A 17,584-nucleotide genomic window follows, 5' to 3' on the forward strand; every position below is an offset into this window, starting at 1 on the left:
CTCGTTTCTATAGCTTAACAATCCTAATTCATTTTTACATAATTTGGGAAAGATACTTTGCAGACAAAGTAGCTGGTAAGAGACAGGAGAAGAAATAAGGAGCCTGAAATTTGCCCAGCAGCCCATCAGTAGTTGACAGAATTGACTTTATCTCTTCATTGTTATGGCTAAATTTTAAAAGAAACGGCATCGTTTAAGTATCTCCGTTATTATATAAAATTGATTATAATCCCGTATGTATTTGTTGAAGTGTGGAGATTTGTCTGTGTGTTGCTTATTACTACATTTTGATTCTATTCCCTTTTTCTCCTTTCTCACTTTGAGACTCTTGTCTCATTTTCTTTAGATTTGGAGACTTTTGGTTGTCAGCTTTTCCTTTTTCAGAATTGTAGTGTTTGTTTCTTTCATTTCTTGACGTAAATGCTGCAGTCGCCTAAAGTGTAGCTTCAAGCAGCCCTTTGTGTGACTAAAAGAAATTAGCTAAATAGCACTGTTTAATTAATTTCAGGACCGCCTCTTTTTCGTCATGGAATATGTAAATGGAGGAGACCTAATGTTTCAAATCCAGCGCTCACGCAAATTTGATGAACCTCGATCCCGCTTTTATGCAGCAGAGGTCACATCAGCACTCATGTTTCTTCACCAACATGGCGTCATCTACAGGTACTTTTTTTTTTTTTTTTATCAAAAATAAAGTATTCTTGAGGCTTGGGGCTGGTTTTGGCTGAAATCCTCTGTCTCTTAGCAACCAGATTTAGATTAGTTGTTTGTTCCAATTTGCTTACATAGAACTTTTTTTGGCTGTTTATCATTGAGAATGTTAACATTTGAATAGCCTCTGCAGCAGTCGCCAGCTGTGTGTGCCAGTTTTGTATTATAGTCCAAATAAAGCGGTTTTGAAAAAGCTTGGCACGGTGCGACCCAGAGGTGACCTTTCTGCAGATCGGCGCAATCTCTTCACTTTCCTCTCTGTGCCATAGATTTCCTCTCGGTTTCTAACTCCCTGCCACTTCCTGAGTTTGTTTGTCCTAGTTGTCTCCACTCTGATACAATCGGGATGGTCGTTTGGGATGCTTTACTTATGCCCCTTCCTCTTGGCTGTTTGGGTGAAGGCTTAGTCACCAGCAGGAAGCGGCTCTTTGCAGACAGTTTTGGTTTGCCTGCAAGTGCCCGCATCTAGCGGAACCGCCGCCCCCCCAGTCTCTAATCGTCAACACCCATGCACACACACCAAAAAACGGCATATTGTGCTGTGTTGAAGAACGCATTTATGGATAGGCTTTTATAGTTAAAAGTAAGGAATCACTTTGAAAATTCTCACCCTGATGTCAATGTGTTTATTAAGTCCTTTATCTTGTCTTTTCACCCTTCCTCTCTCTTTTTATTTGTTTTTTAGCAGCCTGTCATTGCATGCAATACATTCAGGCTTTCACAAGCAGAGTGCTTTATAGGTTTTGTGACACAGGTCTGTCCTGTCTCCTAAAAATTCCGAGTTCTGTGGATCTAACTGAGTTTTGATATTCTCTTGATACTCTCACAGTCTATCAGGTTATCAGTTTTGATTTGGGGTAGTCAGCTCAGGGAGAGGCGGTCTCAGGTTTCTTGAGCAGAAACATCAAGATGAGGATGTGGAATTTGTCACATCCCTGGATTCATATTAAGGCTGCTCTTAAGAGTACTACAAATTGAAAGAAGTCAATTTTAAGTGGTTAGTTACCAGGACTGAGTGGTAACTTCCAACAGAGGCCATTGGCTTTCCCATCAACTGAGATTCAAGGGGAAACTTCTCAGAGAAGGAGTCTCCTTTCCAGGGATATCGCAAACAGCAGGACATTGCATTTCTCAGGAAAATAAATCTCTGTGAAAGTGATCTTTCAATCAAATATCCAGTTTTCTTTAGAAAACTTATTTGCTAGTTGCAGCTCTTAATCTCCATTTTTTTATTAACACTGGTGTGATGTTTGCATACTGGGTTGGAATTTAGGCCCTACCACTTTGTTTAGGCTTGTTTTCAAGTGCTGAAGATCCAACACATTTCTTACCTTTGCTGCCCATATAACGTTTCCAATTCTTGTCTGCATTTATTTTAAAGCTATGTATTTGTACATTTAGGTACTAGAACATGGCAACTTCAGAATTTCCTAAGTATCTATCATAAGGGAAACAGGCAAGATTGGTGCTTTAAAAAGTGAAGGATTTTGAGGATTTGTTTCCATAAAAAGACTTGAGCTAATTTCCACTTCCTGAAGGCTGGAATTTAGACATTTTGTAATTAGCAGTCAGTTTAGTGATTTCTGTGAACCAGAAAGAAAGAATTGGTAAAATTACCTTCCTGCTTCTTTATATGAGTGTGCATTCATTCTCCCTGCTCCCATCCTTTGACACACATCCCCTTCTCTCTCCTCTCTTTCTCTTTTCTCCCTCTTTTCCCTTGTCTTATATGTAGCTTCTGCTGTATGTTGGCTCCTAGCTGCATTGAATCGCTTTGTGTGCCTGCATTCTTTCTATGACTTTTTATCATAGTCAAAATGCTTCGATCCCAAGAGAAATGTTATTCTGATGAGACAATGCTTTGTAATTTAAACTTTGCAAGATACTCTCAACTTCTGATTCAGAAACTATGCTGACATGTCTTTGGCATGCTACAGTAAAACACTAAAATTGTAAATGGCGTGTTGTATCGGGTGTATTATCAGAAGAGGCAAAAGAAGAGAAATAACATGAGTTGTAGGATGAAAGCAGAAACTAAAAACAGCAACAGGAAGAACATTAGGAACAGATTTAGTTGTATTCTGCTTTGACACAGGCTTTTGGATCTGAACGTAATTATGTCCATAAGAATAAATCGTTTTCCCAACGGGGGGATACAAGGAGCTTCAACAATTCATAAAATGTATATCGCAGTTAGTCTATAAAATACAAGTAGAAGGAAGAAGTTAGAGATTATCTTAAAGGAATTAATCGTAGGAAAATGTCACAATTCATTCATAGTGTGCCAGGCCCTGGGAGAATGCGTTTGTTGATGTCAAGTGCATGTTAGAGTAGTAGTCTTGTACAGTACAGTTTCAGCCTGATTATTCCGTACCTCACTGCATCATTTATTACAATGTTAAAAATGCATTGGGATCAAGTCACTCCTTTACATCTCCAAAGCTCTTATTAGCTGGCAAACAAGGAAAGGAAAGGGGGAAAAAAAAGAAAAGAAAAAAAGAAAAGAAAACCTATGCTCCTGAATAGCTACCAGTCATAACTACCTAACATGCCTTCAGATATTTTAATAAAGAATACTTGTGTTCTGTGTAATTATATCTCTAGAAAAAACATTGCGGTGTGAAATTAATGGTTATTCTCCAAAGTGGGAAATGCTGCTTGTGTGGGCAATACTTCAAGGAAAGTGGGGAATATATAAATACACTAAGATGTTTGATGGAAATGCAGGTTTCAAAATAGCTGCTATACCTTCTGATCTTTTTTCAGCCATGTATGTGGAAGTATTTGTTTGGAGCTAAACATAGTTGTATTTTTGGAAGTAAATAACTAGCTTTAGCTCATGCTTTGGCTTGTTGGTTAGATTTTTAGAAAGTGCTATGATGATACTAAATGATCATCTTTTATAATAACTAGTTTATCCTCATTTCCCCTGGAGTTCAAAGAGAAAGCTAGCTCCCTGTTTGGCAGTAGAAATTATTCTGTAAGTTCACATCTTTGCAACTGGCCCAGCAGTTGTTCCCAGACTTGTCCAATTATCTGTGTGCTCACTGGAATTACATACCTTCCTTTTGTTTATCAGGTTTATGTTGGAAATAAAGATGAACCTCACAATTTTTATAAAGATGCTGCTGTTACTAAATGCATCTTGTATGACAGATAAACCTTAGGATAATTTCCAGTGTGGCATTTTTAAGGGTATAATGTTACTGTTGTTGTGTCAAAAACACTTCAACAACTTATTAAAAATATTTGCATTATCCCTGCCACCTTCCCTCTCATCTGGCATTCAGCTATTCAGGCACATGTCAAGCTGGGGCCTGATAATACAAGTAGAGTCAATCAGACGCTGGAGAAGTTTCAATCGCAGTTTCTGGCAGTGGTTCTTGTTTGTGTTATGCAATTGCACCACTTTGAAAAAATGTATCCAAGCTTCAGGAATTAAGGGCTAGACTATGAATCTCATTTTGCCTGTGGGCTGAACTGGACTTTGAACTCGGTGATGAAAGGTTGTGGACTATGTTCACTGTCACCTGTCCCTGGAGTCTGGTATATTTAAAGTCAGTCATCATCAGCTTAACATATATTCTCATATAGGGAAGATGCAACAAACTGGGTGTTACGAAACTGCCAGTTCCGTACTCCCCTCTTGTACCGACTTTTGACATTCTTGTGCGCTTTCCGCAGACATACGTAAACGTTATGTGTTCTTGTTTCACCTGCAGTTGTTGGGCTGCAGACAGGAGTACCTGGGTGGGTGTCTCTGGCTCTTGTTGTAGGAGTTCAGGTGAGGTGACAAGTGGCCCACTGTGGCCTGAAATACATACAAAGAACTGTTGTCTCCCCAAGCAAGGACATCAGCACTAGAATGGGGTACCACTTCATTAACATAAATGCCGGTGTCCCCAGTTTATATTTGATTTAGGGAATAACTGTGTGAGCTACAAGTGTTTCAGTGAAGACCTGAAGGGCCAGTGGCATGTTGCGTGATCTCTGGCATGCTCAAGACCGTTCAAGTGATTAAACGGGGAGCTCTCTCTGAAATACAAAAGAAAGAAACTGAATGTACGCAATTTCAGTTCACCTGAGAGGATGAAAAATACCTTAACTGGGAATTTAGTGTCACCTGCTTTGGGTTAACTCATTCTTTTGGTTTCAAATATAAGGTCTGTGAGATGTTGCCTTCAAATCGTACAGCACCTGGTCACAGGGGAGTCCTCATTCGTGACTATGGGCTATCATGTTCCTCAGCAATATGAAGTAATAATCCAGCCTGTAACTCGCTGCAGCTTTCTGAGGCTCTGTGCACTCTGTAATTAGTATGTTGGTCTTGATGAAGGATTTATTAACACTGAATTGAGGAGAATGCGAATATAAATATGCAGGTGCCAGTCCTTGAATACCTCCGGGCTTTTTCTGTACACAAATACCCTAAGAACTTGTTTGAACACTAACTGAATTTTTCCTTGGGTGATCAGTTTTCCCAGCATTCCCGTTTATCAGGGTAACTAACACACACCAGTGTTTCAGAAAGAAGAGCTACCTAAAATTAAAAGCACTTTCATTAGTGTGTTTTTTTGTGAAATAAGAATATTTAGAAAGTCTGACTTCACTGGCGGTTGTATGATTCAGTGCAACCTTGGCAGAGTAACGAGGAGTTATATTTACACTGATGAAAATGTTGCATGGTCAGTGGTTAACACGTTAAAAGTCATCATTCTCCCAAGTTACCTTACTGTGTTATTTCTGAGTGGCAGCAGCCAAATAAAATTCCCCTCCTCCCCTTTTTTTTGGCTTTTTAAAATACAAAACTAGACATGGAGCATTTTGGTTTAAATTTGTTTTTAAGTATGTAAAGATGATCTTGTTGCAGCTCTAAACAGTTAAAGGTTAAATTGCTGCTTGAGCTACGGTCCATGAAGGAGGGCAAGAAAGACTTGTACCCTCACACAGCATATTCAGACCTAAGCAGAGGAATATCCTGAACAAAAGCCCTTCCCCACATAAACTGCCTGTTGCAGCAGTCTGCTACGGAGAAGTTACAGTTTGCTTCGGGCGCAAGTGAGCAGCAAACCATTTCCATCACCTTCAGTAAAAGCAGGAAGCAAGGAGTGAACTGCGCTGCTGCGTGCGTGTCCGAGTCCCAGCGTCTCCAGGGACTGCTGCCCAAGCCGCGCCACCTGACCAGTGCTCTTGGCCAGGTTTGCGCCCCGGGCTACATCCATGCTCTGCTCTGCCTGGTCTAGTTTCCGAAACTGAGCGTGAGCTCCGACGGGATTTTAGTCGGTGGCCTCCTGCCCTTTTTGCACTTTTTCTTGCTGGATCTAGGCAGGCCAGCAGTCATGAAACGCATAAATAAGCAGGATATCTTCCCCGCAGGAAAAGGCAGTGGGCTGGGGTGGAGAGGAGCGGGGCTGAGGGAGATGAGAAGCAGGAAGAAGGGTTGGTTCCCAGGCTTCTGGCATTCGGACCGAGGGAGTCCACCCTGCCATCTGCCCAGCTTATGTATTGTGCTCAAGGCTGCTGTCGTATAGGAGAGCCTTTGACAAGGTTTCCAGCTGTGGAAGGATGAGTAAAGGCTGTGGGAATAGGATATGAACCACGCGGTCTTGCCAACAGTAGAATGCTTTCTAAATTTCTCCTGGGTTTGGAACATAAGAAAGTCCTCAGCTGGCTCTTGCGTGGGAGTTGGGTATGCGGAGGAGCAGTGCCGGGCAGTTAATATTTAGAAGGATAGAGCAGCACCATTGACCTCATTTGGGGAATGACAAGGTACTTCCAGGGGGAGTTCCCGGTAGCGAGGTCAGCATTGTTTTTTTGCTTCATGTTTATTTGGTGCAAGATTTTCTTGTTTAATGACCATTTGTATAGTGCTGTATTGTGTAAATAAAGCTATGACCTTTACCTTCTGATAACAGTATAGGAGTGAGTTAATGTTAAATGAGAGAGGGCAGGGAGTGGGAATCTGCCAGGGTTAATGCCAAGTTTACATTCCTGTGAGGGCAGCCATGTTCCGGTACGCTCGGTAGAAAGGGCGACAGTGCTTCTCAACAGATAATCGCAGTGAAATGTTACAGAGCGTATTTCTATTTATTTCTGGGTGAATGTCAGGGATTTTTGATGATTGATGTTTGTGCTTTTATTTTATAACAGGAAGAAATGTGTGTTATCTTTCTGCATTTGATAAGAAGATTTTAACTGAGAGAAACATACACAAAATAAAAATCCACTAGAGCTGCGGCACATGTAAAGCTGAAATGTACTGACACAAGGCAATCCCGTAGTTTTCCTAAAATGCTGAGACACAGCTTTGTTTCTACAGAAACATGTACACCAGTTCCAAACAAAATCATATTCTTCAAACAGTTTTCTAATGGAAGTGAATGCTTTTTGTTTTGCAGTGCATTAAAACTCTGAAGGTCCTTCCTAAACGTAATTCTGCTAACAGAAGAAAGTTAGGACTGAATTTTTCTGTGCCCTTCAGTTATGTTTGTCTTCAAACAATCGAAAATATTTCTATAACCCAGTTGCACTGGTGTTGAAACTATGTCATGTTAAGGGTGAGGCTTTGCCTTTTTGCATGCTGTTGAGCATCTGCCAAAGTTTCATAGTGTAGAGAAATGCACAGCAAATGTGATTCTGAGGCAGTAGGTATTTCACAAAGATTTTGTTGTGCTCTTGAGATGCAACAGAGAAGTTGGAGAGTAATGCAAAAAATTAGGTGAAAACACATAAGGAACTCTATTTAGTGGATTTTTAAATAAGGGTATTAAAAATACTAAACAACCAAAAACAAAATTTGGGTGATACACTTTGGTAAAGACATTTGCGTACAACTTTTTCGATCTTTTGGTCAGAACCTTGCTCTTTTGGCTCAAGGTTTGCATTTATTCTCTTTGCCCTTTCTTCCCCCCCCACTTTTATCCACCTCCTTGTTCAAAAAGAGCTTATCACCTAGACGCTGCGCCAGCGAACATTTCTGCATGCAGATCACTGTACTCATAGGCTGATTTTGATTCAGTGAGACTATTCATATGCATGAAGTGTGCAGCTTCCTGGATGATTTGGGACCTTGGTTTGACTTTTCAGATTGAAAATGTGTTTATTTTAAAATAGAAAATCATCGCATTTGAGAATGCACTGTTATTAAAAACCATATGTTATTTTGCTTGCCATTGCAAAAAGCTGTGGAAGATGAGAATTTAGCCAGTCTGAAAGCTAGCATAACTGAGTTATCACCAAAACTTTTGAAAACTTTTGAAAGTGTCTGTTTAGCTGATAACTTGTACTCAAATATAAGAAAACAGAAAGAATATTGTTCACCAGGAGGTTGACTAAAATGGCATAATGGACTAAAACAGCAAAAATACAGCCAGTAAGAACCCCAGCATTTTGGGGAGTGCATCAAAGTCTCTACTGCTACCAGAATAAACAGTGGTAGGATTACATCAGGAGGACCTTGGACAGACTAGGTGTGGTCTAACCAGGGGAATCAGAAAGGGGACCAAAATGGATCAGGTGGCCACGACTGTGCTGCAAATGAGCAGAAAGGTGAGGGGTAACAAGGCCAGAGTGGTCATGAGTCACTTACCTTCTTGTGTCAGAAGTAATGCCTGCCCCTCTCCTCAGCTGCCTGTATTTCACAGAGTCCAAACAAGCAGCTTCCCAGAGCAGCAGACAGTGGCAGAAATACATTGTCTTCATCATCTCAGCAGCACCGAGTATGTGTGGAGGAGGCAGATGTGGAGCAGGGCAAAGCAGGAATGGCAGTGAGGCCAAGGCCAGCTTTTACTGAGATGCGAGAGTTTGTGAGGTTTCTGCACTGTGATACACCCAGGGATGGATGGCACCAGGCAGAAACACTCTCCTGCCACCACCAAATTGAATTTTGACCCCACAAGACCACTTATGTTGGGGGTATAATGTTTAGGATTAAAAAAAAATTCCTACGTTAACATCCAGCTTATGAGGAAAAGCCCAAGCAGCGCTTCTTACAATGTACACACCAGATGCGTCTTCACTTCTTGCCTCCTGCTTCTAGAATTTGTTTCCAGTAGTCAGTCTTGCAAAACAGCAGAGAAAGAAAAAATAAAGGGGAGAGGCCAGAAATAATGCCAATACTTACATAGGTATTCTTTTTCCTCCAGACTTTAATTTCCTTCTGCTGATGTATGGAAGTCACAGAAAATACCATTCTTCAAAGCATGTCAAATGCAAATAGTACATGCAGTTGTGTAGATTTTTTAATGTAGATTTGACAGTGGCAGTTGTAAAAGTATTCTTCACGAGGTATTCCAGTCTTAGGGCATTTGATTGACCCTTCAAGGGGAGGGAAGGATGGGGTAGCTTCAACAATAGATAGCCAATATAGCAGCTGGTATGGGTGCACCTTGGTATGAAACTGAATAATACAGAAGCAGTGCCCTAAAAAAAACAACCAAAGAAAGCTTGGTCACGAATAACCTGAACTGAGGAACTTCATGTGTTCAAAATGTGGGATATTAAGGATAAAATTTAGTAGTAACGAATAAACATTACAGCACTTCACCAAGTATTTACTTGATTTATTATAGGGTTTCCAAGGGAGATCCTATGGTCTATTAACACCCATTTAAAAAAATGCCTAAATATATTCTAACAAACACAAATAATGAGTCAGATGGAATTGCTATGGTCAATTAAGTGGGTAATGGATATTTAAAAGCGTCCAAACATCAATAAATCTGAAACAGCTCTAAAGGAGTACTTGTAGAACAAAAATAATATGCACTTAAGAAACTGCCTGAGTACATATTTGCCTAAACTTAACCACCAATAAGAGGGCAGCAAGCGTTTATGGTACTGTATACTGAGGGCATAAAAAGGCATACCAAATGTGTGCCAGTTCATTTGTTGATAATCTGTAATAGGTCCAAAGGGGCCATAACTGTTATAGAGAGGCCCTGATTCTCATTTATATGAAAGTCTTTAGATACCTGATAGCATAAAAGGATCCTCAGATTGTGAACGGGGGAAGTAGACAGCAGCTCGGCAGCGTACCCCTTGGCATGAGGCTGAAGGCAGTCCTTTGCAAGCTGGTTGAAGCTGCCTCTGCCAAAACTCTCTGAGCTGGTTTCCACAGACACTGAGGGAGAAATGCCCAGGGTGGAAGTGACAGAAACCCTTTGGACAACACTGGGGTTTAGGCAGGTTCTCAGTTCACCTCTTGAAAATTCACAAAAGAAAAAGGAGGGGATCTTTCGTCAGCCTCCACGAGATCATAGCGAGTGGTACACTTGCACATGCAGTAGGACAAAAGTTCTCATTTTCTGTGGATGACTCAAGAGGAAAAGGATTTGCCTACGATTTTTAAAACATCTGCAGATTGGGTAGAAGTTGTTCTGTCCGTGAGCAAAAGAGTTGGAAGAAATTTTGAAAAAGCACCCTGGAAATTCTCTGTGTAGTAATAACAACAAAACGTTAACTGATATTAGTGAGCTGTAGCTTGTAAAGCCAGAGATAATTCAGTGACAAATCTGGTGTAAGTCATTACTTCTACAGCTTTTTCTTCTCTGGCTCAGCTAAGGGTGCTCTTAGTTAGGCAAGGATAATTGTCTGTATAAACCCAATCCAAGAGATTTAGGCTAAAATCCAAAAATCCTGCCATAGAAAATGGGGTTTATTTTTTACACACCTTATTTAATAGGATCCATTTAAAAAGCAACCAAACACAGTTATGTTTGCCTAATTACAGCAATGGTAGCATGGGGGTGTGAAAGAAGGTGGAAGGGATGATGCCAGCGGCAGAGTGGGCAGTAAAAGGTTGAACTGTATCATTGCTAATGTCATCACTTGCAGCCTGAGTCTGGGTTGACAATCATACTATAGTGCCCCGTAATATTTCATTTGCTATACTATCAAGTCTTAACACAATGCTACAAATTGGCTACAGAGACTCTAAACTAATATCCACATTTGTTTCGGGGTCGGGCAACGTTGATTTTAATATATTGTATACATGTCTTTGGAATATAGCACAACAGAGATTCTTTTGTTCATGCATTTTTATTTGGAATTCAGAATGTGATAATACATAATAAAAATATGTTATAAATGTGATTACAACATGACATCGGTGTACAGAGGCTGCTATCTGGTGTCTAAGAGTCTGGTTCTTTAAAAATCATGATTTTCATTTACAGTAAAAGCTCTTTCTGACACCAGAAAAGCAAAGCAATTTTACAATGGAATTAAATTGTACTCAGTGTGCTCAGTTTAAGGCTGTCAGAAGGATGCAAAGAGACTTTATTGAACATTATAACTTAATGAAACTTTATGTAAAATAGTTCTTCTGTAAGCTGTATATTTAGGTTTCTTGCTAGTCTTTGCCCACGTAACTGTCTGGGAGTTTTATAGGATAATTTCTGATCTTGTCAGAGCATAGAGTCTGGTTAGCAGGTCTCTGAAGAGAAACCTAGTGGCTGGGCCCATAGAAGTTACAAAGATAATTCCTCACGCTCAATATATATTCTTTTCTTTTTTTAATGTTGGCAAAATTGTTCAAGAACAGCTGACTTTGGTCAAGAGTTTGCATTATAATCCTACTGAAGTCAGTATTTACATGCAATGACTACCCAGTAAGTACCAAATGTTAGCAATTAAAATGATGTTTTAGTCTCCCAAATCTTGTATTCAGAATTGCCTCTCTTTTTTCATTTGGTCTGGACTATTAGGCTCTTCTCTGTAGCCTCTCTGTCTTTACAGCTGAAGGTAAATTGGTATAGCACTCTTTGCCAACCTTGATGTTGGCAAAAGTGAATACGCTGTAAATTTCCTAAGTCATGCCATTTTTTATTTCATGTGAGTAACGCATGACTCATCTTTCCATAGCATTCATATTAATTAAAAGTAGTGGGGTGCTTTGTATAAGTAGATTTTAAATGATTATATTATACATTGGCACTACAGCCAAAGTAGCGTTCCTGAGAATGTGTTTTCTGGAGGAGATGGGGGAAGGCTGCAGGAACTACGTTTGGAACGGCACTGGAGCTGAAGCTTCTGCATAAGAAAAGTTTCTCTAGGAGTGTTTGTGCAGCTTTCTGGCTGAGGTTGGGGGCTGAAAGTAATTTGATTTTGCTACACAATCACAATTTTAAAAGAGTGTCTTGTAAAATAGAGCTCTCTGTATTAGCATATATAACCCTTTTTAATCACATATTGAAGGTTTGGAGTTGGAACCATCAATGCAAAGCACAAACTTCTATGACTTCTGTCTGGAAGCAGCATTAGGAGTTTATTTTATGTATAGACCAACACAGAAGGACAAGCAACTCCCATTTTTTCAGGCATCTTCTTCATACTTTACAGACAAATAATAAAGAGTCTCTTTAATTTTGCTGGAATCCCTCCACTGCAGTAATCTTTCATCAAACATAACAGAAAATTGTTAACTCTGCAGAATGTTGAAACAGACAAATCTATCTGTATAATAGAATGCTTTTAGAAGGTTAAAAAACAAAATAAATTTAACTCGCTGTTTTTATAAGAATTTCTGCAGAAATCTGTTAAACTGCTGTTCACTGCTGCTGTTTTGGTCCTTGATAAATACAGCAGGGTTAGAAAAGGTTTTTAATTAAGAGCCTACGTACCCTTCCCAAGTTCAGACCACATGATTGTGTAAAAAGATGTTTAGGCATGTGAACTATGCTACTGAAATCAGAATAGAAGCAGAAATTATTAAAATCTTTGTTCTAGTGATTCCATATAAGTAAACATTTTGTTGGAAGCAACATTCTTGCGGACTTACATCATTTCATTTATGCTATATAATTTATTTAGTCCACTCTGCGTAATATTACATGCACCACTCTGTGGAAAGGCTTTCCATAAAAAGACCCAAGAGGTTGAACTGAGACCAAAGTGAGGTTGGAAAAAATCAGTGTCTGTACAAAAGTTCACTGCAGAGGGTTTTTTTCTGACTTAGAAAGCATTTTCCTCCATGGAAACATGATATGGAGCTTTACCAGGAGTCTTCTTACTGCTAGGAGCTCTGTTTGTTCCCTGCTAAAGACACCCTTGGGAGCATAGGGAAGAGAATTCTGATAAATTTATTTCTTTTATAAAAAGAAACACTGTATGTAAAAAACTTAAGCAACCCTTCTCCTTTACAATTTCTGGGCATCACAAAGCTGCAGAGAGCCTTGGCTAGTATGGAAAAGGCACTGGAATGTCAGCTTATGCTGGTGCAGTAATGGCTTGCTCAGGATATGCTCCTGGTCACCTGGGTTTGGCCTTTTTGTTGTATGCCCCACATTGTGGTTGCCAGACTAAAATACTGTTTGGCTTAAACATCTTCTTTAAAAGTCTACAGAGTGTATAGAGTTTACTCAAAGAAACAAAAGAAAAAGACGACCAATTCAAATTATAAAGTAGGTTCCCAGCTTTGCCACGTTTTCATTTTTTCCCTGAATCTAATGGTGGTTCTGTCTGTTCCTGATAGAAGCACAGAATAAGCATTATTGAGGATGTAAAAGATTTGTGCTACCTTTTCCAAGCAGATTGTAACATTTTAAGAGCTCTTCATCTTCACTGTGTGTTTTCATCTTTGAGTGTGTTGAAGGTCTGATCCCTTGACTGAAAAATGGGGATGTATGTGAGTGTCACTAGTTTCCTTTTCATAAACAACCTCAGCTGAATTAAAAAGAGAACCTTTACTACAGTTTTGAGGCTAGAAAAGGGGCATGGGGGCAAGGGAGAACAGGACTTAAGGTGAGCTTTGGAGGCCATCTGCTAGCACTCAGTAGCCTCTACTGTTTGCATCTGTGTTCAGTAGGTAGATAAACAAGGTTGCCCAATGAGTCGGCTTTCGTCTTATCACAGTGCTCAGGCAGGCTGGTCTTCTCCTTTATGTAACAGAACTGGACCAAAGCACGGGCTTTTCTTAGTAGCTGCTGGGAAAACATGGCATGCTTTTCCCTTCTTCGCTGAGTCAACAATACGCTTGGAACTGGTCATTTCCGAGGGAGGTGTCGACGTTTGTGTTACAAGTAGAAGAATGTCATTTGGCATTCATGGAAGAAAAAAAGACTTTTTCTCTAGAAAAAGAATAGGGTCAGAGCACAGGACAGGAATGCTATATACCTTAAAACAGTCTGTATTTAGCGTGACAGCAGGATGACAATGTACAGGATTGGATCATATTAACCTATGATATTGTAGCTTTGACTTTTGTTTAATAGTCATTTCAAAACTTACTCTTGATCTTAATCGGCAGCATGATGGAAACAATAGGCTTCCAACTGAGGGAAGTTTTTTGCCCAGTATTGTGACTGTGAATGAAAACCCGTCTCCCCTGTTGGACTTATATCATGCTAAAATAATATTGGTATTGTTATGCAGCATGAGGTTGATTGACCTTTAGGCTAGGGGAAGTGTAAGGCTGACAAATTAAATGCCATTGAAAACAACTATCTAAATCATAAATTCAAAATGGCCTGGTTTATGCATCTATGATTTAAGGAAGAAAATTGAAGATGTGGGATGAGATCCAGGACTAAACATTTGAAAGAGAGAGACTAAAGTAGTCAACTTCAGTTGATTAAAGATTTTCTGATCCTGTTTTTCTCTGGTGTCTTGACCTTACTAAAGTTCACTTAGTATGTAATGGAAAAAACAACTGGTTTGATAGCAAAATACAGGAAATGCCTTCAATCATGGCTGATTACAGTAGCAGCTTTTCTTCTGTTGTTTTCATTTTTTTAGAGTGCTCTTTCTATATGCCTGAAACAATGTAGAATAATAATGCTTTGGAGGCCTTTATTTGGTGTGTCCAAGTAGAGCAATTAAATGTCTGGCTTTTTGATGGATATGCATGTTGGGAGTTTTTGCAGTCAGGAGAGTGCCATATGACATATGTGAGAAAAATTAGGACTTATTACAGGGCATAACTTCAAAGCCTAGCAAATTGTGTGTGTGTGTATATGGCAATTCCACCATGAGTACGAAGACAAATGAATGCAGGTCTTTTTTTAAAAATCTGCCTTTGTTTGCCTTTCTCCTACAAAAAAGGAAGTTTTACAATTAACTTGAATAAAATCTCTATCTAGAAGACAGGAAGCCGGGAAGCAGCTCATACTGAATATACACAAAGGCTCAGATTCATCTCACCTAACTTTAGGAACGCAACTGAAGCTTGCAAGTCAGGATCCTGCTTGTCCTGGAGTGCATTTACAGTCGGCGGAGAAGGGTAGGCTTCTTTAGGGAGCTGTGCAGCCCACATGTTCTGTGAATCATCCACTCAGAGAGATGTGTGGAGATGGCCACGGAGGGAGCCTGGGGCAAACGGTGGTACCTCAATTAAACCCTAATGTCTGGTGGGATAAATCTGGGTCAGAATCCTGGAAAATACAGGAAAGAATATTGCCATAAAACCAGAGCACAGTGTTTCAGAGCTCTAGTTACTTTCATATTTAAGGTAAATTTTAAAAATGGATGGAGTTGTGGTTTATTACATTATATCCTTTTATTCTGTCTTTCCTGTTATCTGTATAAGGCGGTAATATATCCTTGTTGTGGGTTATTAAGAGTTACAAGGCTTCATTGCTGAGATAGCTGAATGAGAACTGCTGTAGAAATGCAAGATGCTACCTGGATAGACATGCATTTGTTGGCTCTATGTTTTTCTATTCTGTGTAAGAAAGCTTCACTCAAAAATAGGAAAGAGAAGAAAGAATTTCAGTCTTTTCAGTTAGCCACTGAAACAGTATGTCTGAAACCCAAGTGCTCTTTTCTTTGTGTTTGCATAATTCGTGTTCCATTGTTGTTCAAATGATAGTGACTGTGTCATCCTACCTACTGAGGTCACTGAGAAAAAAAAAACATTGCTTTTGGTTTCCAAAGAAAAACTTTTGAACAGATCCAAACTTAATTAGTGTGTCTGCTGATAAATTTGCTTTCTAAGGTTCTGGTAACATTTTTTCAGAATTGAGTTTTCAAAACTTGATCTGACAGGCTTTTTTAGCTTCATGCCATCCTTTCACTGTCTTTCGTCAAGTGGTTTTATCAGATAACGATTTAGTTATTCTTTTGTTTAAAAGGATTATAGATGTACATAGTAGGCACTTTTAGTTTGCGGTCCACCTAACCTATTGTTATAATATGCAATCTTCTTTTTATGTTATTTGAGATATAAAAATAAGAGCACAAAGCACTGAACCTCACAGAGTAGAATACCACAGCCTGAGTCAGTCCTTGGCTAAGCCCAGGGAGCTCTATTGTCTTCAGTGGGATCACCGAGGTGTCAGTGAGGACAGGGTTTATCACATTACATATTTAGCAATGACTTAACACGTGGCCTTTGTAGCAGAGGCTGAAACAGTAAATATCATTAGTGGTAGTACAGATTTCACCCTGTCATTCCCAGCCTGAATACATAGAGCCAGTTAGGAATTTTTCAGCTAAAATCTTCAAGAAAAAAAGTTAGAAAATGGTGTTTTTAACCAAAGTGGAGACAGTGAGAAAGAAAGAAAGAAAATCCCTGAGAGAACTGCTAGTAGCCTTAGTGTCAGGGCACTCGCGGGAGCGGCGGGGGACCAGAGGAGCAGGCCTCAGTTCAGAGCCAGTCACTGTCCCGAGCACCAGGCCATCGGCTGGTCACACGCTGCTTTCACAAAAAGGTTTGAACAGTCTGTGTTTTCACCCAGCATGAAACACAAACGGTTTGTAAAATCTCAGGGAGCCTTACAAAATGAGAAAATCATTTGCTGTCTAGTTTAGCTGCAAGTTTCTGAGGCAGATTGTTTGTCCTATGCAATAGGCCTAATATGAAGCCGGCTCCATTCATGGCAGTTCTTACTTGGGACAAAAAATGCAGGCCTGCAGGCCACGGGAAGGCAGAGTTGCCACTGGGATCCAACACAAAACTTCTCTAAATCAGGGCTTTGGCAGGAGGCTAAGTCAAGAGGCACAGTTGTAGGGCTACATCCCATTCCTATTGCAGGCTCATGGAAAAATTGTTGCGTTCCCAGGTAGGGGTCATGGCAGGATGGGGTTTATAAAGCAGTGTGATGTGAATGTAAAAGGCAACCCTTCCTTGAAAAAGAAACAGACCACTCCCCTCTGTGCTTAGCCAATTTTTGAGAATGTTTTACATAATGCATATTTAAACTTGTACATATTTCACTTACGTTCACAAATAAAAATGTGGAAATAATAAGAAAGGAAAAGCCACACAAAGGAAAGCTGTTAAGTACAATATATTTATTTGTCTGCACATTATTTTAAGGAAACTCAGCATAAAAAGATAAGCAGATCAGGCACTGTAATGTCCTAAGCTGCTACCGACAATTGTAATAAAGTTATGGTCAAAGCCATTAGAAAGCCATATATAGAAATTATTTTATAGAAATGTTTTTATGCTACCAGAAAAGTCATTGGTTTCCTTAAGCTACTGGAAATGAATATTAAACCTTTGTTCCATACGTCATTGACATCAGTAAATAGTTAGGGCCGCGTGATGAACTTGCAGCCTTCTTTTCCAACTCAGGAACTTGCTGACCTGAAAGTTTTCTCAATGGTAGACATTGCTGGAGCAGGTGGTGTTATACATCATGCAAGCCAAACTTTTGCCTTGTAACAACTAGGGTTTACAGAGGCACAGATAGCAATCATGTGTGTGTCTCCCTCTGATGTCCTCGGCGGGTAGATAGCAAACTGCCTTTTGCTACATTCCTCCTCCCATCTCAACCACCCCCTTAGTCCACAAGATATTTGTGCAAATGGCAGGTTGATGGGCATTGTGTTATATAAGGAAAGTAAACGTGTGTGTTTTTAAAAGTAAACATGCCTGACAGAGAGTGTCACTATGGCCCCATTAGCAGTCAGCATTTCCCATTAATGT

The 17,584-nt window shown here is 39.8% G+C and overlaps 1 protein-coding gene across 1 annotated transcript in view; it reads left to right on the forward strand.

Moving 5' to 3' along the window:
* PRKCE (protein kinase C epsilon) overlaps nt 1-17,584 on the forward strand; it is a 296,009-nt gene that overhangs the window by 244,365 nt on the left and 34,060 nt on the right. Inside the window, exon 11 of the mRNA XM_082307833.1 lies at nt 509-663. Within this exon, the coding sequence (XP_082163959.1) occupies nt 509-663 (155 nt within the window). The remainder of the gene's footprint in view (nt 1-508; nt 664-17,584) is intronic.

Source organism: Platalea leucorodia (assembly GCF_965183815.1).
Source record: "Platalea leucorodia genome assembly, chromosome: 3".
In the NCBI taxonomy this organism is placed as follows: domain Eukaryota; kingdom Metazoa; phylum Chordata; class Aves; order Pelecaniformes; family Threskiornithidae; genus Platalea; species Platalea leucorodia.